This window comes from Narcine bancroftii, chromosome 8 (assembly GCF_036971445.1).
Source record: "Narcine bancroftii isolate sNarBan1 chromosome 8, sNarBan1.hap1, whole genome shotgun sequence".
Lineage (NCBI taxonomy): Eukaryota > Metazoa > Chordata > Chondrichthyes > Torpediniformes > Narcinidae > Narcine > Narcine bancroftii.
This window is the reverse complement of record NC_091476.1, coordinates 154,402,493-154,423,705: the sequence shown is the minus strand read 5'-3', so window position 1 is coordinate 154,423,705 and position 21,213 is coordinate 154,402,493. Positions and strand designations below refer to the sequence as shown.

The 21,213-nt window shown below is 42.5% G+C and overlaps 2 protein-coding genes across 14 annotated transcripts in view; one reads left to right on the top strand and one right to left on the bottom strand.

Moving 5' to 3' along the window:
• ubxn11 (UBX domain protein 11) overlaps nt 1-2,541 on the bottom strand; it is a 61,292-nt gene extending 58,751 nt beyond the window's left edge. For 3 of the 5 annotated variants that reach the window (XR_011343488.1, XM_069895436.1, XM_069895438.1), the window contains exon 1: nt 2,107-2,539. Coding sequence is in view for 4 of the 5 variants with exons in the window: in XM_069895436.1 (XP_069751537.1) it covers nt 2,107-2,180 (74 nt within the window). In the remaining variant the exon portion in view is untranslated. Of the gene's footprint in view, nt 1-2,106 lie in introns of all 5 variants that reach the window. The other 2 variants (XM_069895437.1, XM_069895439.1) reach the window with 2 other exon arrangements.
• Nucleotides 2,542-2,888: 347 nt separating this feature from the next.
• On the top strand, nt 2,889-15,895 carry LOC138741408 (trans-Golgi network integral membrane protein 2-like). Of its 9 annotated transcripts, none has more exons than XM_069895442.1 (3): nt 2,889-3,032; nt 13,483-13,596; nt 14,933-15,895. In XM_069895442.1, the coding sequence occupies exons 2-3, from the start codon at nt 13,540-13,542 to the stop codon at nt 15,302-15,304; spliced, it is 429 nt and encodes a 142-aa protein (XP_069751543.1). In that variant the 5' UTR covers nt 2,889-3,032; nt 13,483-13,539; the 3' UTR covers nt 15,305-15,895. The 9 variants fall into 9 exon arrangements, with proteins under 9 accessions (XP_069751543.1, XP_069751541.1, XP_069751542.1 ...); XM_069895440.1 differs by having other exon boundaries at nt 13,451-13,596; XM_069895441.1 differs by having other exon boundaries at nt 2,889-3,069.
• Nucleotides 15,896-21,213: the final 5,318 nt, after the last annotated feature.

Genomic DNA, 21,213 nt, shown 5'->3' with positions numbered 1-21,213 from the left:
AGGATTATTCATCTATGATCGCTCTTATTCTGATACTTTACCCCTGTAAAATGTCAAATATAGCAGCTTAAGTCAAGGCAACAGTGCTTTTCTGTTCTATGCATCAAAGTGGATGACCTCATTCCATTAGCTAAGTTCTTGTTCTCTCACTCAGCGTATCTATAACTCCATATTATACAACTCTATTTACATCATTCTCCCTACTCACAATCTCATTGTTTTGTAACATTAACAAACAGTCCTCTTGCCAAATTGTGAACAGCTGGCCCTAGTCCAGGAATACTCCACCAGTCAACCTGAGGAAGGCTTGTTTATTCCCTCTCTACTTATTCTGTCTGTTAATCAATTATTAGAGAACAAAGAATAACCTATGTTGATCCTAACAGAATTACAGAAAGTTCATACCATGCAAGTTGAACACTCAGCCCATCAAAGCCATACCAGCTTTACACAGAAGCGATCCAACTGCCATCTATCCATTGCCATGCATTTTTGTTTCCTTTCTAATTCCTTTTAGAATGTCCATTTTAACTATTCCCACTACCTGAACTGGCGAGTCATTCCAGATTCAAACTACTTGCTATATAATAATATAATAAAGCATTTCTTCATATTACATTTGGTTCTTTGGTCAATATCCTCTGGTTCATGACTGTCTATCATTGAGAATAATTTATTTTTCAGTACTGAATCTAGACCCTCTTTCTCTCAGCCTCTTCTTTTCTAACAAGGACATTTCCACTTTTTCCAATCTATCCAGGTCATTAATATTCCTCTTCCCAAGAATCACCCTTCTCCACCATCTCTGAGGCCTTTATATTTTCACTCACTGTGGTTATATATAAAATTTCAGATTGAATGCACCAAGTTTCATAAACTGCAATGAAGTACACAAAAACTAATACCGAAGCCAGTTAACTGATATTGCTTCACAGCAAGAATACAAAGAATAAACAGTAACAGGCCATTTTGGCCAAGAGTCTGTGCCGCCCAGTTTATACCCAATTAACCTACATCCTTGGTACGTTTTGAACAGTGGGAGGAAACCAGAGCCCCCGGGGAAAATCCACGTAGACATGGGGAGAACGTGGAAACTCCTAACAGACCCCGGTCCCAATCGCTGGCGCTGTAAAGACACTGCACTAACCACTAGGCCAACTGTGTCACTCATTTAAATTTTTTTAAATTTTCTTTCATTTTTTTTTTCTTTAATTTGACCCTGAAAGAAATAAATGGGTTCATGTTTAACACTCAACAGAACCTCCATCAGTGCAGTGCCTCTTCAGTATTTTAATGGGACACATATTTGGTTCTTATCCACTTATTTTGATTATGATAAGACCTTGTTCCAATAGAATTAGACTATTAAAATCAATCCTCAGCAACTCCCCCACCCTTTGTATGAAAGTAAGGAGACATAGAACACTATGTATACTTGTAGAGCTCGTCGAAAGAACCAAAGACTTGTTGATCCAAACCAAGGCTTTTATTAGCAAAAGACAGGAGCTCTTCACAGGTGACCGACTAGTCTGGAATGATCCGACCTGGCTAGGGACACAACCCTTTAAGGCCCAGACAGTAGGCGTGGCTAAGCTCTCAGCCAATCGCTGTAAGCACAGTCATTACATACATAGTGCAGTGCGCAAAGTGCTGGAGAAACTCAGCAGGTAATGCAGCATCTATAGGTTAACCAATGTTTCGGGTATCAGCAAAAGCAGGCAGATGCCGGAATAAAAAGAGAAAGAAAGAGAGAGAGAGAGAGAGAGAGAGAGGAGGATGGCAGGGGGGAGGAGTATGGACCAACAGGAAAGGTGGAAGGGTAGATGAGAAAAAATCTGAGGAAGTAGCTCCCTGAATCAAGGGAGGAAGGGGATGGGGAGCTCAAGAAGAGAAGACAGAGATTATGGAAAGAAGCAGGCGTAATGCTGTCTGTTTGGAAAGAATATTGTAAAGACCTAATATTCCATCTGTGCTGACTGGTTCTTTTTCCACAGATACAGTCTGACCTGCTGAGTTATCCCAACATTTTCTGTTTTTGTGTCCACTCGTGTCCATTTATTTTCAGCAAAAAAAATTGCACTAATGAAAGAGTGAAACCTAACTTACCTCCGTCCCTGCAACTGCGGTAGGTTCAGCGAGACTTTCCTCAGCTTTCCGAGGGATGATAGTGGGGAGCTCATTGTGCTTCCTCTACCTGGACCTCAAATCATCTACCTTCTCTGCCCTTGACTACACTGACCAGACCCTCCACACTCCTTTCCAAGACGTCTCTATTCCTCAGCTCTCTATTCCTCAGCACTCTATTCACCTCCCCACCCCCCCGCCACTGACCAGTGTCCAACACTCCCTTAGTTCTCCACTGACCTGTCACACCTCTCTCTGGGACTCTCCAAGTTAACCTATCTCCGTGAGCCCTCTCCCCTCTCCCCAGGGTCATTACGTTCTCCCTCGATGACCATTGACCAGTCCCCAGGAATCACCCTCCCTCTTCCTCTCCCTCTCTCCCTCTACCCTCTCTCCCCTCTCCCTCTTCTTCTCTCTCTCTCTCCTCTCCCTCTTCCTCTCCCTCTCTCTCTCCCTCTTCCTCTCCCTCTCTCCCTCTTCCCTCTCTCCCTCTTCCCTCTCTCCCTCTTCCCTCTCTCTCTCTCCCCTCTTCCTCTTCCTCTCCTCTCCCCTCTCCCTTTCCCTTTCCCCTCTCCCCCTCTCCCCTCTCCCTCTTTCCCTCTTTCCCTCTCTCTCTCTCTGCCGCCTGACACCCAACTTTTAGCCCATGATCCGATCCCAGCCTGGTTGCTGTGCCTCCCGCGTCACCGACCTATTGTTTACCGCGTTGCTAGGCAATTCAAAAAGCCAGGTGGTGATTGGTTACAATATCCAAGGATCAAGGTCCACTGCGATTGGCAAGACAGTGACCGGTCACATCCGGTCACGGAGCCAGGTCGCTGCTCCGTATTGGGACATCCATCCTCAATGACCCACCAGGGACAATACACATCCCGCCTATGGGCCATGCAATTCCGTCTAATTATCGAGTAGGTCCACATGCCCAATTGCAGAAAATATCCGCAGGTCAGGCAAAGAGAAACAGTTCAGGTCACGTTGATGACAGACCATGTGTATTCTCCCCCCCCCCCCCCCCCCCCCAGTCCAATCTATCCATCAAGCAAGGTTGTTCCCCCCCCACCACCCCGTATAAGGTAAGGAGTGGTTTAGATAGGACTGGAAAAAGAACATTCCACCCAAAGGTGGTTGGAATCTTGGAACAAGATAGTGGAGGCAGGTACTTTCATCTGGATGGGCTCGAATTGCCAAAGCATTGCGGGGTATCCAGTACATAGGCAGATGCTGAGGTCAAGGGCAATGTGCTGGAGAAACTCAGGAGGTCATGCCATGAACAAGTGCCTGGCTGGCAAGTGAGATTAGTACAGAGGGATACTTGGTGGTGGCTCTGTGATCTGTGTACATGGCATTGGCAGCTTTAACTATTTTCATTGAATGTAGTCATCGTGAACGTATCCTCCCTGTGAACTTCATCTTATTTAGGACAATGACACTATTGCCAACCTGGTAATGCTAGTTCTCTGATAATATTATCATGCCATTCTTGGGATTAGGATCCCACTGCTGAATTCTGTTTTGTCACTGATCTCATTTTGTGGAAATGTCAATGTCCCTCAATAACATCATCACCCTAAAATCCATTAGCAGGACTCTCCAGATAGACCCTTTGTTTCAGACTGCTCTTAACCATTCTTTTCCCATTTATGTCTGTTTCCCATTTATTTTGACAACCTCTAATTAATTTTTACTGTGGACACCTTCCAGCCACACCAAGATGATCTGAGGCCCCACATCTCTTCCATGAACAGAAGCCTATCCTGTCCCTTTCTTGAACTACTTTCCTTTTGTCAGGCTGAATTTGATCTCATGTTGAACACCTTTCAAAGTAAAACACAAAATGTCGGTGAACACCAGAGATGCTCTTTGGAGACCTTAAATAACTTTCCACCCTGCTCACTCACTCCTGACCCTTACTTGACTTCTCTATATTTGTTTCATGGGAAATTTATTCAAAACAGACCTTCAGTTTTGTACCATAGTTGTAAATATTCTTCTGTCATGTTTATTTCTTTTCTCACTTTTCTGTACTTTCTTCATTCTCGCATACAATAAGAATAAGCTTCCTCTTATCCTTCCAAGTCTGCATAATGTGATTCAGAATGGAACCTGATGATAGTATTCCCAACTACCTCTTGCATTGAACATTTTAGATGATAGAGGTCACAAAAGAAATCTTGGTGAGTTCATGCACCATGTGATGTGGAGAGTGTATTGAAATAGTGGTGCTTAGATGCTAAATTAAAGAAAAACAGGAGCACGTTAGGTGGATTACAACGGTGAGGAAGTCTTGCTAAAACATGATTTTGGTGAGACTGAGTACAGTGTACACCTTTGGTCTCCTTATGTATAGGAAATTGAGACAATGCAAAATGTTTGACTGTTAATTTAGTGCATTAGTATTCCAAAGGTGAGTTCAAATTTCATCATGGCAGTTGGGAAATTTAAATTCCGTTATGAATCTTAAATGTAAAAACAATGACTCAGAAGTTAGTGATGATGACCAGATTGTCAAACACAAAAAGTGCTGGAGAAATTCAGCAAGTCATGTAGTATCTACACTATCGGAAGCAAAAGGTAACCAACAGTCCTGCACGTCAGGAATCTGGAAAAGCAGGAAATCTGGAAAAACACCTGAAAGGCCAGAACTTGGAACAAGAGGTGAGAACAGTTTAGATCGGGTTGAGATGGGGGAGCAGACTTGATGGGCCAAATGGCCTACTTCTGTTCTTTGATCTTGTGACCTGAGAATAAAAAGGTTGGGGGAGGGTGGGAAGAAGAGGAGAGCAGAGAGGGAGGAAGGAGAAGGTGAAGGACGTAGGCTAAGAGGTGGATTCAGGTGGGAGGGTAGAAGAGAGAGAATTGATGAGGAGAGGGGAGAGGGCCTCAAAGGGTAGCTCTCTGATTAGAGAAGGAAGTGTTTGGGAAGCTGGAGCATGGAAGATAGAGGGATAGGGAAATGAGGGGGTTAATGGGAGTGGAGGTTGATATTAATGCTGTCTGATCGGAGAATATAGATAGTAAAAGGTAGAATATATATTGTTATTCCAATTTGCAAATAAAAGCCAACCCTCAATTTAATTCAGTTGGTTCTCAGAACAGAAAAGCATAATGTTCATTTAACAGGGACTAGGTTTTCATGTTTATAAATCACTGAATGCAAATGTACAGATACAGTAAACAACTAGGATGGCCATGGTTTGTTGACCTTTATCATCAGATGATTTGAATGCAAATAAATATCTTTTATTGCGAATGTGTAAGAACTTGGAGACACCTAAATTATTCTTTTTAAAAAAAAATCTTTTAATCACTCATATTATAGGTAAATAATACATGAGGAGAATAGGAGTACATAATCAAAAAGGGAAAAAAATCACTAAATAACATCATATGAAATAATATATTGTATGACATCACGATTGACGAATATGTTCTCATCTCGAACTGAAATCTTCAAAAAAAGGAAGAAAAAATTTATTATATAAAACACAGCCTAATCTAAGAAAAAAAGAAAAAGAGTGGGCATTGTGGGTAAATATATATAGGATTAGGAAAGGTTTCTGAGATGGATGGTGTGTCTATTTTCCATTGCAGGTCAATCAAACAATAAATCAAATTACTCCTAATAGGGTTGGCGGATCTTGCCCAGCTACTGTCGTGATCCTGGTGGTGTCTCTGCTTCCATTTTTCCTGCAGTGAACTGTCTTGATTCAGTTGCCCAGACAGCCATTGTCAACAAATTCATTGATCGCTGTAGAAACCATTGTATTTGGCTTATGTTCCTTCTCCAACTTGTTCACAAGATTAGACATTGAAATGAGATTATGCGTGTCTGCTTAGCCTGTTGATTACTGTCAAAGGCTTGCTACTCATTTTTCAACCCCTCTCCCTTGCAGCCCAGCTTCTAGCATGTTTCCTGAAAATAATTTCACCTTGGCTTATGACGTGGCTGGAACCTGCAAATTTACTGTTGTAAAGAAAGAAGAAAATGTCATTATTAAAGTAACCAAAAAATATTGCAAAAGTCAAAGAGTAGTTCACGGACAAGTTTCTCTTGTGTCTTGGTGTGAGCTTGCAGGCGCCTCAGATTGAAGAGACTGCCATCCGTGCGGTACCGGATGTAAACAGCCTCTTCATTGTTGACGTCGTTCATGGCTTGTTTCAGCATCATGCTGAAGAAGATAGTAAAGAGGGTTTGTGCGAGATTCATGTAAGACAGTAATATTTACAGTAATACCAAAGACGGGGAAAGATCCATTAACACCAGCATCGTATAGACCAATATCTCTACTTAACTCAGATTATAAGATCTTTGACTTGGCTTCGCGGACGAAGATTTATGGAGGGGGTAAATGTCCACGTCAGCTGCAGACTCGTTTGTGGCTGACAAGTCCGATGTGGGACAGGCAGACACGGTTGCAGCGGTTGCAGGGGAAAATTGGTTGGTTGGGGTTGGATGTTGGGTTTTTCCTCCTTTGCCTTTTGTCAGTGAGATGTGCTCTGCAGTCTTCTTCAAAGGAGGTTGCTGCCCGCCCAACTGTGAGGCGCCAAGATGCACGGTTTGAGGCGATATCAGCCAACTGGCAGTGGTCAATGTGGCAGGCACCAAGAGATTTCTTTAGGCAGTCCTTGTACCTTTTCTTTGGTGCACCTCTGTCACGGTGGCCAGTGGAGAGCTCGCCATATAACACGATCTTGGGAAGGCGATGGTCCTCCATTCTGGAGACGTGACCCACCCAGCGCAGCTGGATCTTCAGCAGCGTGGACTCGATGCTGTCGACCTCTGCCATCTCAAGTACTTCGACGTTAGGGATGAAAGCGCTCCAATGGATGTTGAGGATGGAGCGGAGACAACGCTGGTGGAAGCGTTCTAGGAGCCGTAGGTGATGCCGGTAGAGGATCCATGATTCGGAGCCGAACAGGAGTGTGGGTATGACAACAGCTCTGTATACGCTTATCTTTGTGAGGTTTTTCAGTTGGTTGTTTTTCCAGACTCTTTTGTGTAGTCTTCCAAAGGCGCTATTTGCCTTGGCGAGTCTGTTGTCTATCTCATTGTCGATCCTTGCATCTGATGAAATGGTGCAGCCGAGATGGGTAAACTGGTTGACCGTTTTGAGTTTTGTGTGCCCGATGGAGATGTGGGGGTGCTGGTAGTCATGGTGGGGAGCTGGCTGATGGAGGACCTCAGTTTCTTCAGGCTGACTTCCAGGCCAAACATTTTGGCAGTTTCCGCAAAGCAGGACATCAAGCGCTGGAGAGCTGGCTCTGAATGGCCAACTAAAGCGGCATCGTCTGCAAAGAGTAGTTCACGGACAAGTTTCTCTTGTGTCTTGGTGTGAGCTTGAAGGTGCCTCAGATTGAAGAGACTGCCATCCGTGCGGTACCGGATGTAAACAGCCTCTTCATTGTTGACGTCTTTCATGGCTTGTTTCAGCATCATGCTGAAGAAGATAGTAAAGAGGGTTTGTGCGAGATTCATGTAAGACAGTAATATTTACAGTAATACCAAAGACGGGGAAAGATCCATTAACACCAGCATCGTATAGACCAATATCTCTACTTAACTCAGATTATAAGATCTTTGACTTGGCTTCGCGGACGAAGATTTATGGAGGGGGTAAATGTCCACGTCAGCTGCAGACTCGTTTGTGGCTGACAAGTCCGATGTGGGACAGGCAGACACGGTTGCAGCGGTTGCAGGGGAAAATTGGTTGGTTGGGGTTGGATGTTGGGTTTTTCCTCCTTTGCCTTTTGTCAGTGAGATGTGCTCTGCGGTCTTCTTCAAAGGAGGTTGCTGCCCGCCCAACTGTGAGGCGCCAAGATGCACGGTTTGAGGCGATATCAGCCCACTGGTGGTGGTCAATGTGGCAGGCACCAAGAGATTTCTTTAGGCAGTCCTTGTACCTTTTCTTTGGTGCACCTCTGTCACGGTGGCCAGTGGAGAGCTTGCCATATAACACGATCTTGGGAAGGCGATGGTCCTCCATTCTGGAGACGTGACCCAGCCAGCGCAGTTGGGTCTTCAGCAGCATGGATTCGATGCTTGCGGACTCTGCCAGCTCGAGTACTTCGATGTTGGTGATGGAGTCACTCCAATGAATGTTGAGGATGGAGTGGAGACAGCGCTGATGGAAGTGTTCTAGGAGCCATAGGTGATGGCGGTAGAGGACCCATGATTCGGAGCCAAACAGGAGCATGGGTATGACAACGGCTCTGTACACGCTGATCTTTGTGTGTTTCTTCAGGTGGTTGTTTTTCCAGACTCTTTTGTGTAGTCTTCCAAAGGCACTATTTGCCTTGGTGAGTCTGTTGTCTATCTCTTTGTTGGTCCTTGCATCAGATGAAATAGTGCAGCTGAGTTGACCTGCTTAATTTACATTGGTTCGATATATATCCATTTAATGTCACCTTCGCCATTGGATCCATATATAATGCTTTAATCCAATTAATATATTTTTTCTGGTAGATTAAACCTCTGTAATACTTTGAATAAATATTTCCATTCTACCCTGTCAAAGGCTTTCTCCACGTCTAAAGCAACAGCCACTGTTGGCGTCTTATTTCCTTGTACTGCATGGATTAAGTTAATGAACTTACAGACATTGTCCGTTGTTCATCTTTTCTTAATAAATACAGTTTGATCTAGTTTTACTACTTTTGGTACACAGTCAGCCAATCTGTTTGCTAATAGTTTTGCTATTATCTTATAATCTGAGTTAAGTAGAATAATACCTAGTGTCACCGAGAATATTCTCCCAGAATCACAGTGCGGCTTTCACGCAAACAGAGGAACTACTGACATGGTCTTTGCCCTCAGACAGCTCCAAGAAAAATGCAGAGAACAAAACAAAGGACTCTACATCACCTTTGTTGACCTCACCAAAGCCTTCGACACCGTGAGCAGGAAAGGGCTTTGGCAAATACTAGAGCGCATCGGATGCCCCCCAAAGTTCCTCAACATGGTTATCCAACTGCACGAAAACCAACAAGGTCGGGTCAGATACAGCAATGAGCTCTCTGAACCCTTCTACATTAACAATGGCGTGAAGCAAGGCTGTGTTCTCGCACCAACCCTCTTTCCAATCTTCTTCAGCATGATGCTGAACCAAGCCATGAAAGACCTCAACAATGAAGACGCTGTTTACATCCGGTACCGCACGGATGGCAGTCTCTTCAATCTGAGGCGCCTGCAAGCTCACACCAAGACACAAGAGAAACTTGTCCATGAACTACTCTTTGCAGACGATGCCGCTTTATTTGCCCATTCAGAGCCAGCTCTTCAGTGCTTGACGTCCTGTTTTGCGGAAACTGCCAAAATGTTTGGCCTGGAAGTCAGCCTGAAGAAAACGGAGGTCCTCCATCAGCCAGCTCCCCACCATGACTACCAGCCCCCCCACATCTCCATCGGGCACACAAAACTCAAAACGGTCAACCAGTTTACCTATCTCGGCTGCACCATTTCATCAGATGCAAGGATCAACAACGAGATAGACAACAGAAAATTGTGTCATCTACTTTTACACACTGGGTCAGTTCATTTTGTCTTCTTATCATTTTATCATTTTAGAGGGTGGAGGTCTGCGGTAGGCTCTCTCTTTTGTGTTCCATGTATGGTTCCCAAATTTGTTCAAATAATGTGACTTTATTTTTTAAATTATATGTTATTTTTTTCCAATGGAATTCATTTATTCATTTCTATGTACCATTGCTGTACTCTCAGACTCTCTTCTGATTTCCAAGTTGACATTATACATTTTTTTGCTACAGCTAAGGCTATCATAATAAATCTTTTTTTGTGCTTCATCCAGTTTGAGGCCTAATTCTTTACTTATATTACTTAGAAGAAAGATCTCTGGATTTTTTGGTATGTTGCTTTTTGTGATTTTATTTAATACCTGATTTAGATCTTCCCAAAATTTTTTCTCTTTCTCACATGCCCAAATTGCATGTACTGTTGTTCCCATTTCCTTCTTACAGCGAAAACATCTCTATCTGATACTGTTGGGTCCCATTTATTTAACTTTTGGGGCCTGATATATAGCCTGTGTAATCAGTTATATTGTATCATGCGTAACCTCGTATTTATTATATCTCTCATAGTTCTGGAGCATAATTTTTCCCATTTTTCATTTTTTATCTTTGTTTAAATCTTTTTCCCACTTTTATTTGGGTTTATAGCTTATTTCATCATTTTCCTTCTCTTGCAGCTTGATGTGCATGTTTGTTATAAATCTTTTAATTATCATTGTATCTGTAATCACATATTGAAAGCTGCTTCCTTCTGGTAACCTCAGCCTGCTTCCCAATTTCTCCTTTAAGTAGGTTTTCAGTTGGTGGTATGCAAACATTGTACCGTGAGTTATTCCATATTTGTACTTCATTTGTTCAAATGTTAATAAATTATTTCCCAAAAAAACAATTTTCTATTCTTTTAATTCCTTTTCTCACCCATTCTCTAAAGGAAAGGTTATCTATTGTGAAAGGGATTAGTTGATTTTGCATCAATAATAATTTTGGTAGTTGCTAATTTGTTTTTTTCCTTTCTACTTGAATCTTCTTCCAAATGTTGAGCAGATGGTGCAGTACTGGTGAACTTCTATATTGCACCAGTTTTTCATCCCACTTATAAAGTATATGTTCTGGTACCTTCTCCCCTATTTTATCTAGCTCTTTCTTTGTCCAATCTGGTGCTTCCCTTGTTTGATAAAAATCTGATAGATATCTTAATTGTGATGCTGTGTAATAATTTTTAAAGTTTGGTAGCTGCAAACCACCCTGTTTGCACCATTCTGTTAATTTATCTAGCACTATCCTCAGTTTCCCCCCTTTCCATAAGAATTTCCTTATTATTCTCTTTATTTCATTGAAAAATTTCTCTGTTAAGGGAATTGGTAACAATTGAAATAGATATTGCATCCTTGGGAAGATATTTATTTTAATGCAATTTACCTTTCCTATCAGTGTTAGTGGTAAATCTTTCCAATGTTCTAAGTCATCTTGTAATTTCTTCATTAATGGCTGATAATTTAATTTGTATAGATGGCCTAGATTATTATCTAGTCTAATACCTAGGTATCGGATTGCTTGTGTTTGCCATTTAAATGGTGATTCTTTTTTAAACTTTGTGTAATCTGCATTATTCATTGGCATCGCTTCACTTTTATTTGCATTGATCTTGTACCCCGATATTTCTCCATGTTCCTTCAATTTCTTATGTAATTCTTTTATTGATAATTCTGGTTCTGTTAAGTATACTATGATGTCATCTACAAATAGACTGATTTTATATTCCTTCTCTTTTATTTTTATCCCTTTTAATTTACTTTCTGTTCTTATCAGTTCTGCCAAAGGTTCTATAGCTAATGCAAACAGTGAGGGAGATAGTGGACATCTCTGCCTTGTTGATCTGCTTAAGTTAAATTGTTTTGATATATATCCATTTACTGTCACTTTCGCCAATGGCCCCTTATATAATGCTTTAATCCAATTAATATATTTCTCTGGTAGGCTGAATTTTTGTAGTACTTTGAATACATGGAACACAAAAGAGAGAGCCTACCGCAGACCTCCACCCTCTAAAATGATAAAATGATAAGAAGACAAAATGAACTGACCCAGTGTGTAAAAGTAGATGACATAATTTTCATGTTTATTTTCATTGTGTGATGACATTGTTTAATGGTTTTATTGTATTGTATATGCTGAACGTTTAATGGGTTTGGAGGGGGGAGGAAAGGTAGGGGGGAAAAAAGGGGAGAAAATGCCACTGTATATATTTAAGAAGGAAATGTTTGTATGTATTTTGATTGATATTTTTCACAGTGTGAAAAATTTAAAAAAATTTTAAAACTTTCTCTCCCTCACCTTAAACACATATCCTCTAATATGTGAAATTTTTTAAATTTTTATTATTAAAAAGAGTCACTGCCCGTGGGAAGAAGTTGTTCCTCAGCCTGTGGTTCTGGCTCTGATACTTCTGTATCTTTTTAGATGGGAGTAGCTGGAAGAATCTGTGTGTGAGGTGGTAGGTGTCCTCAATGATTTTGCAAGCCCTCTTCAAACAATGATCCTGTTAAATCACATTGATGGGGAGAAGGAAGACCCCAGTGATCCTCTCTGCTACTTTTATAGTCCCATAGATTGACCTCTGATCCAATTTTCTACAGCAATTTTCTACAGCAATCATTCCACACGGTGATGTAACTGTTCAGGATTCTCTTGTTAGAGCTCTTGTAGAAATTTGACGGAATGGTGATGGGTGGCCTTGCCCACTTAGTCTTTTCAGGAAGTGCAGTCACTGTTTAGCCTTCTTGACAATTGAGGAGATGTTACATGAATAGGATAGTCCATTTCTTAAGTGGACTCCGAAGAACTTGCTGCTCTCCACTCTCTCCACTACCGGAGCTATTAATGTTAGTGGATGGGGATTGTCTCTGGTGCTTTTGAAGTCAACAGTCATCTCCTTTGTCTTGTGCACATTGAGACTCAGGTTGCTATTCTCGCATCATTTCATGATATTTTCCACCTCTGCTCTGCACTTCGACGCATCATTGTTGCTGATGAGGCCGACTACTGTTGTATCATCTGCCAACTTGATGATTCTGTTAGAGCTGGATCTGGCATTGCAGTCATGAGCGAATGGCGTGAAAACGACTGGAAGGAACACGCAGCCCTGAGGTGCGCAGGGCTTAATGTGACAGTGCCTGACGTTCTGCTGCCAACCCAGATAAAATACATTCTTTCTGTCAGGAAGTTCAGAATCCAGTTATAGAGAGGGTTGTGTAGAAACAGTGAGGTAAATTTCTCCACCAGCCTCTGGGGTACCAGCTGATGTGGAGATAAATATGGATGAGATGATTGGGTCTGTGCATAAAAACTGCTGTGAATACAATTCCTTTTGATTAATCTATCAAAATCCTTGGTGTCTTTGAATCACCTTTATCAAATCATCCTGCACCTTTCTCTTCTCTAAGAGAAATAACCTCAGGTTGTTTTGAACTCTCTCCAAAACTGCCCTCTATAATCAAAACTTGAGCTTGAGTTCCTCAAGGCTTTGCCGCAGATGCAAATGAGAACACAGCTATTTTACTTCAAAACCGCTATAAAAAGGAATCCACAGCAGCAGCTGAGACACAGACTCTCGTGACCCTCCAATAAGATTGGTAGCCCAGCAAGGCAAAAGATATTGCAATCTTTTAGATATTAATGCTGAAAATTAAGATTAAGAATCCACAACGTCCAATCAGATATTCACAGTGACAGAGAAACTGAATGTGATACACTCAACCCTGTCAATCTTTAACCTGTGAAATTTCTCTGACTTTATAAGAGACGTACATTGTGATTAATTGCAATCTGCAGTGAAACGCCAGAGTCCACGACAGCAAACAGCCTTGTGGAAAATAAAGGAACGAAGTAATGAAGCTTACACTCAACCTCTTTTGCCGCATTGCCATCCTGATGCTGCTGACTGTGGTAGGTAAAAATGACACAGTCTCCATCATTTCAAATGTTTGGTCATTTGTTTCTCCTCTACTGAAAACATTGCTTCTCTTTAGAGCTTTGGTTCTTGGGCACTGGTTGCTCCTTGACACCTCAGTCACTGCAATTTATGCCAGGTTAACCTTGTATGCAGTGGTGCTATTTCACTCTAGAATTGCTGTTCTCTCTACTTCCTCCAAAGCAGCAGCATTGAACGTCAAGAAGTTGGAGCAACTAATTCTGCATGGAGTGGGAATTCTGGTCCACGTTAGTTGGTACATTTCCTTCCTTATGTCCTTCTGACTGTTCTGTCCAATTATTTGACATGCTCATTGCTGCAAATGATCTAATTTACCATTTGAATAATATATGCTATGATATTTAAACAGGTATATGGATAGAAAAAGTTGTGAAAGAATAATGGCCAAATACGAGCAAATAGGACAAGCTTAAGTTGGCAACTTGGTCAGCGCTGATAAGTTGAGCCAAAAAGCCCGTTTCCATGCTGTAAAACACTAGATGTGTTGCATTCATAGCTGTTTACTGATTAATAGGTAGGGCTGGATTTGTTGTCTATGTGTATTTTTCATATGTTGTACACATGATCTTCAATAAGATCGCCTTTCATTCTTCCAACCCCTAACGAACATAGGCTCATCCTGTTCAATTTTTCTTCATGTCATTCCGGGAATCAATCACCTTGTCAAGTTCCATGAAAATGTTTCTCATTTTTCTATTTCATCCTCCCTGGGATAAAAGCCAACACATCATTATCCTTCCTAAGTACGTGCTGCATCTGTGTGTCAATCCTTGTTTGGAACCCCGAGATCCCAAATGTAGTTTCTAATCTATTTAACTGGCCTTCATTTGCATTTGCCAACACCCTGCTCACCCACAACCCATCCATTTCCTCTTTCAAGCCCTTTGCGCCCTCACAACCAACAGATCCACCAGTAAACTAGGCGACAGTACACACCGCCACTTCATTCCAGCCATTCTATTTCAGTTCAATTAGTTGAGGCTCTGCACCGATCCCTGTGGCACTCGCATTAGTTTCTGATTGCCCGCCCGAATATGACTGTCAGCCCCTTGAGGTTGCACTTGCACTCAAACTAATTTTAGGGACGCATTGACATTGGGAGCACTTTTTTTCGCTCACCTGTCGGTTAAGAGATTGCGGGGATCAGATCCGATGCTCGTTTTACACCCACACCCACTGTTTCTTGGTTATGTTAAAGGGGCAGCGTCACCGGAGCAAAACAAACCCAATGTGGCCGCAGTTCGATGCTTCAGTTGGATTTTGCCCATCTCTTTCTTATTTGAATTTCAGATGAGCTTTTCGACGGAGATTAACACCGTGGCAATTTCAAATCAAACCATGGCGCGAGCAGCGCAGACGCCCCAGGACAAAACCACGGCAGCGGGAGCGCAGACGCCCCAGGACAAAACCACGGCAGCGGGAGCGCAGACGCCCCAGGACAAAACCACGGCAGCGGGAGCGCAGACGCCCCAGGACAAAACCACGGCAGCGGGAGCGCAGACGCCCCAGGACAAAACCACGGCAGCGGGAGCGCAGACGCCCCAGGACAAAACCACGGCAGCGGGAGCGCAGACAACGACGAGCTCGGGCACGTTGCCTGGGTTGACCTTCCGTCTGCTTCTGGGATCGGTGCTGATATTCTGCCACGTTCACCGTCCGTGAACCATCGACGGTGGAGAAAGTAACGATGTGGCTCGAACTTTTCGGGAATCCGTCGATCACTGGATATTTTGCGGACCTAATTAATGCGCTAATCTCTGATTTTACTGTAATTCTGATCCGTGACCTAGTTCTAGCTCGCCTTCCCAATGAACAATTTTTCGTGCGCAGTTTGAAGAGATTGTTTAAACGTAACTTCAACACTGATTCTTTAATAATTGACCTTCCCCTGTCTCCCCGGTTTAAAATAATACACAGCCATCACTGCGCCTGGTTGAAATGCTGGGTCTCTTCACCACATTCGCGACCAGTTTAACATACACGGTTGATACTTCTGTTTCTCACACTCCATGACGTTGGAATAGAGTCTGAGGGAATGTTTCACGCACTCAGAAGTCATTATTTCTTCCACCAATTCGTGTCTGTCGGATGAATGCAGGGGCGGGGAACGGGAATCCCTCCAACAACTCACTGGGATGTGGGAACGTTATGTGAATAGGTGCCAGAAATAAATCCAATCATTTCAGTCATATTCCAACTGATAAATGTCGACATGTATGTGCTGAATAAATTGGACACAATCGTATCACATTTTATCCATGTTGTCCTTAAAACGGTTCTTTCACGTATTTAGCTTTGCACGGAAATCTCTAAGCTGCCCTTTATCCCGCGAGTGGCTTTGTCCAGTTTTGTCCTTCGTCTTTATAGTTTCCATAAATCAAATTATGGATGGTGTTTTGATACTATTTCTGGAGGCAGCCGACATCAGAGTCTGGCAGAATCCGAATTTATTGCCATGGACGTGCCACTAAATTCATTGGTTTTTTTCTTTTAGCAAACATTGCTAAAAAATTAAATTTTAAAAATAAATAAATTCATGTAAAAATAAGATAAAGTGAGGTAGTGTCTGTGGTTCGTTGCCCATACATAAATCTGAGGGCAGAGTGGAAGAGGTTGTCTTTGGACTGTTGGGTCCTCCTCTTCAGGCTCCTGTTCTTCCTTCCTGATGGTAACAGTGTGAAAAGGGCGTGGCCTGGGTGGCGAGGGTCCTTAAGGATGGAGGCTGCCTTCTTAAGACACCACCTTTTGTACATGTCCTCCATGCATGGAAGATTGATGCCCGTGATGGCAACTCTATTTACAACTCTATTCCCCATCCCCCACCCCCACCCATGGAGGTGCCAATGCACAGGGAGAGTGATGCAACCAACCAGAATACTCTACAGCACACATGTCAAACTTTGGCCCGCAAGATCATTTCAAAAATGTATTAGAGGTGGCCCGCTGGCCGGCGCGCCAGTATAGCGCATGTACATTAATACAACAAATCCCAGAATGCATTGGCGTCAGCCCGCTAATCGCCCCCACCTCCTCTGTTTACGTTGCAGGGTCTCACCGTAGACTCTGGTTTTGGGGCCTGGCCGGTGTCAGGGGAAGCCAAGGCCACTTCCCAGCGCCCGGAACCGGAGGCCTCAGGCCCGACCTCACCAGGACCGTTGCCCACTCCCCCTCCCTGCCGCAGGCCGATCCGCGACTCACGGTGACGGGGCCGCTGATCCGCCGAGATGCCGCCCTGCAGCGAGAGCCGATGCCCCCGCACTGTCGTTGTCCAACCCGATCGCCCGCAAACCCCGCCCTCCCGCACACAGACCTGAGTAAGGATTATGAACTTTAATCTCAGGATAAAACGATCTTCCAATAGTTTCATGTCACAGTGATAAATATATTCCTGGTTAAAAATGGTCCTGCACCTGGATACAAGCTCATTAGGCATAAAACTTGAAAAGTGTATAAATCAAAGGATATCTGTACCAATGGAAAAAGGACATGGCAAATAACCCTGCTAGAGTTCATGCCCACAATCAGTCACCCATTTGATTGTTTCAGGAATCATGTTATTCTCCCACATTCTCAATAGCCCTCAGATTTTACTATTCGACAGCACACTAACAACATTTGACAAATCCTCTATAGAGAAATATTATTTATTGAATATTTTATTTCTCATTTGTTAATGCTTCTGGAAAGAGTTTATCCAAAACTATTATTAAACATTGATTTTAGTAAGAAAAAGTTTACCATTACATATGTTGAAAGAAGAGAAAACATGCAGATGTTGTTGAAAATTTTCAATAAATATTTAGTTCGGCCCTCGACTTAGTCCAAGTTTTTAATTTTGGCCCTCCGTTAATTTGAGTTTGACACCCCTGCTCTAAAGTTTTCAAGAGCTTTTGGTGATATGCCAAATCTCCCCTGTTATGAGCCCAGAGGACCCCAAAACCCAGCAGCAAGGGATATTCACAAAGACAAATGGTTACATAAACAAAAGTGACTTTTAATGATCTTTAAAACATGAAAACTGAATCATATTTTAACCTATAACTATTGAATTAACTAACCTAACTTAACCCCCTTCAAATTCTAAGCACACATGTATGTAATGTGTGTGTAAGTTCAGAAAAGTTCTTTGATTCACAGTCCAATCTCACTTCTAATTCCTCCAAGTTCACTGGTATCAGGCAATTCTTATACTGTGCACAAAATTTAAAATCTATAAAATTCACCAGGCTTTGGTGCTTGAAAGGCAAGTGGTTACTGCTCAGGAAGGTTCTTGTTGGTTTTCAGAGAGATTTGTTGTATGCTGGACACTCACAACTGATTTACTTCTATCAGCCACTTCAGTGTCTTGCCGAAGAAACTTGCCCCCTCAGGGTTCTCCAGATGATAACCTTTCTTTCAGGTCACCACAGAGTTCCTTCTTGTTTCTCTTATTTCAAGTGAAACATTAGACAGCCAGTCCTCTCCTCTTGCATGAACCACAAGGGCTTTGACCAGACCGAACCAAGCACTCACAATCCATCTTCCAAATGGGGTTTTCCACAAGCTTGTCCTGTTCCAGTCCCAGTTGCTGCTGCTGACTGTAAAACTGTAGAACTGATCTTTGTCTCTCTCTCTCTCTCTTGCAGAAAGCCTGTTTTACTCTCTCTGCTTGAAAAACCACATGACCCTCTTAGAACAACAAGTTCCACTTCAGACACAATGCGGCTCTGACAAGTTCTTACATCTGTTGCCTTTTTGTAAACAATAATCCATTAGTGAAGTCTCTTGGGCACTCTCCAAAGCTTTTGCAAAGGCTCTGGGGCCAAGATGTCTAGCATGAGCAGAGCTCCAGTATTTTAAATAAGATCTATTTTAAAGTGTTTGTGTGACCTACTCTAAAAATACTGCCCCAATTTACCTCCCAAAAACATATCTATAATGTGTCACACCCCAAACTCCTCACATAGTATAGCCATTGGCAAGCCTTCTTTATGATTGCATCGACATGGAAGGCCTAGGTCAGTTCCTCAGAAATGTTGACATCCAGGAACTTGAAGCTCTTAATCCTTTCTACTACTGACCCCTCAATGAGGATTGGTTGGTGTTCTCTGATTTCCCCTTCCTGAAGTGCACAATCATCTCCTTAGTTTTGCCAACATTGAGTGAAAGATTGTTGTTGTGACACCACTCAATGAGCTGATCTATCTCCCTCCTGTAAACGACTGTGGTGTCACTGGTAAACCAAAATGCTCCCACACCAAGAGGTCTGTTGCCTGACCAGGTTCATTACCCAGTTCTTGATCCAGTATGGCCTCTCATCCAGTTGGCTTATCCACATACTGTGTCAGGAATCCTTGGACATATGACAAATTCTACCCCATTTATCTCTCTTGCAATAAGGAGGTGCCAGTCAATATTAGAGAAGTTGAAGTCTCCCATAATAACAATCCAGTCTACCTACTTATCTGCTCCTCAGTGTCCCAAAGGCTATTTGGGGGCCTGTAGTCTGCTCCCAACAGCTCTCTAGTTGTTACACTGACTCAGTAAACAATCCTTTCACATCCTCCCTTTCTACAGCTGTGATGCTATCCCTGATTAATACTGCTACCCTCAGCTCCCTTCCTATTTTTTTTGAGACAACTGAACCCTGGAACCTGCATCAGCCAATCTTGTCCTTGTGTCAGACAAGACTCTGTAACAGCCCCAACGTCGTAATTTCACTTACTGATCTAAACTCTTAAGTTTATCTCCATTATTCTGAAAACTTCTTGCATTGAAGTAAACACATTTCAATCCCTCCAACTGCCTATCTTTTCACTCCCTCCACTGCCTGTCCATCCATACAATCTCATTGCAAATCTCGGTTCTAAATGGCTTACCCCTCAGCTGTGCATTATGACCTTGATCTTTCATCTGAGAGGTTGGCAGATCATTGATCTAAAATAAGATGTTAATTCTATTTTACCCTCCACATATGTGGTCTAGCCTGTGAATATTTGCAGTTTATTATCTTTCCTTCTTTTCACTGACTCTCCACTCAACTCTGGATCACCTGGACTACATCAACACATACATCAGGCTATTCTTCACAGCTCAACTTTCAACACCACCATACCCTTAGTGGTGATCAACAAGCTCCAAAACTTGGGCCTCTGCACTCATCTCTGCAACTGGATCCTTGACTTACACATCAGAAGACCACAGTAGCAAGAATTGGAAACAACCTCTCCTCCTCATTGACGATTAACACAGGCACACCTCAAGGATGCGTGCTTAGCCCATTGCTCTTTTCGTTATACACCCGTGCTTGTGCGGCCGGGTACAATTCAATTGACGTCAATAATTTACCAGCAACCAAGTAACTCTTATTAACTGCAGAAATGAAGAAAACGTTGAAAGCATTTGGAAATTGCTGAAAAATTAGGTGAAAATATCAGATAAATCATCCAAGGTACACGATTCTCATTCAAGGAAGCAAGAGTTCCATAGAGAAAAAAGGTGTCTCCTCGAATGCAAGCCCTGGATAGTGAATGTAAGTTGGTTAAGTTAGGTTCGTTAAGTCAATAGTTATAGGTTAAAGTGTGATTCAGTTTTCAAGTTTAAAGATCATTAAAAGTAACTTTTGTTTATGTAACCATTTGTCTTGGTGAATATCTATTGCTGCTGGGTTTTGGGGTTCTCTGGGCACATAACAGGGGAGATTTGGTATATCACCAAAACTGTACAGTAGAGAGTATTCTGGCTGGTTGCATCACTCTCCAGTATGGAGGTGCCAATGCACGGTTTGCGGGGGGTGGGAATAGAGTTGTCAATGGAAGTGCCACTGGATCAAACTATCAAAGACTGCTATCACATATCTACCTAGTATTTCAGTCTGGATAAGGTTATTGTGGAATTGGAATCACCCTTTAATGGTCATGACCAAGACACACTTAATGTGCACTCAGCTACATTATCCTCAATCTTAATGCATCAGATGTGCATTATCAACTTGCTGCATCACATTATGGTGTTGATCTGCATCTCTTAAAGGCAGAGAAGGCAATCTACACAAAGTTTGTCGCTGACCATACACATCCATCAGGTTCACAGGTAACTGTGGCTGGTGTGGTTGAAACTGATTACAGCAGTGATCTTCATGGCATGCTCCCAGTCTTCATCAAATTTAATGATATATTTGAAACCATTCCTGCTATATCATGTTCTGCGGAGCGCTCCTTCAGTGGCCTCAGATGAATGAAGACATATCAGAGGACTACAGTGGGTTAAACGTGACTAAGCAGTGTGGCAGTACTAAATATTGAGCGAAAGTATGCCCGCATGTCTGTTGGCAAAAATGTTGACCAAATAATTTATATTTTTGCTGCTCAGACAGAAAGCAAGATTTCTTTTAAGTTGCACCTTATGTAATTTGTGCTGTTTATCGTTGATTGATAGATGTTTCATTAGAAACTGGTACTTGTATTTTTATCTGTGTAAAATTTCGGGCAAATCATCCCCTCTGCCCCCCCCCCCCCCCAACCAAAGTGTCCCCATATACTCATTCATGTATGAATAGAATACCTTAGGATTTTCCACAATTCCACCTCGTG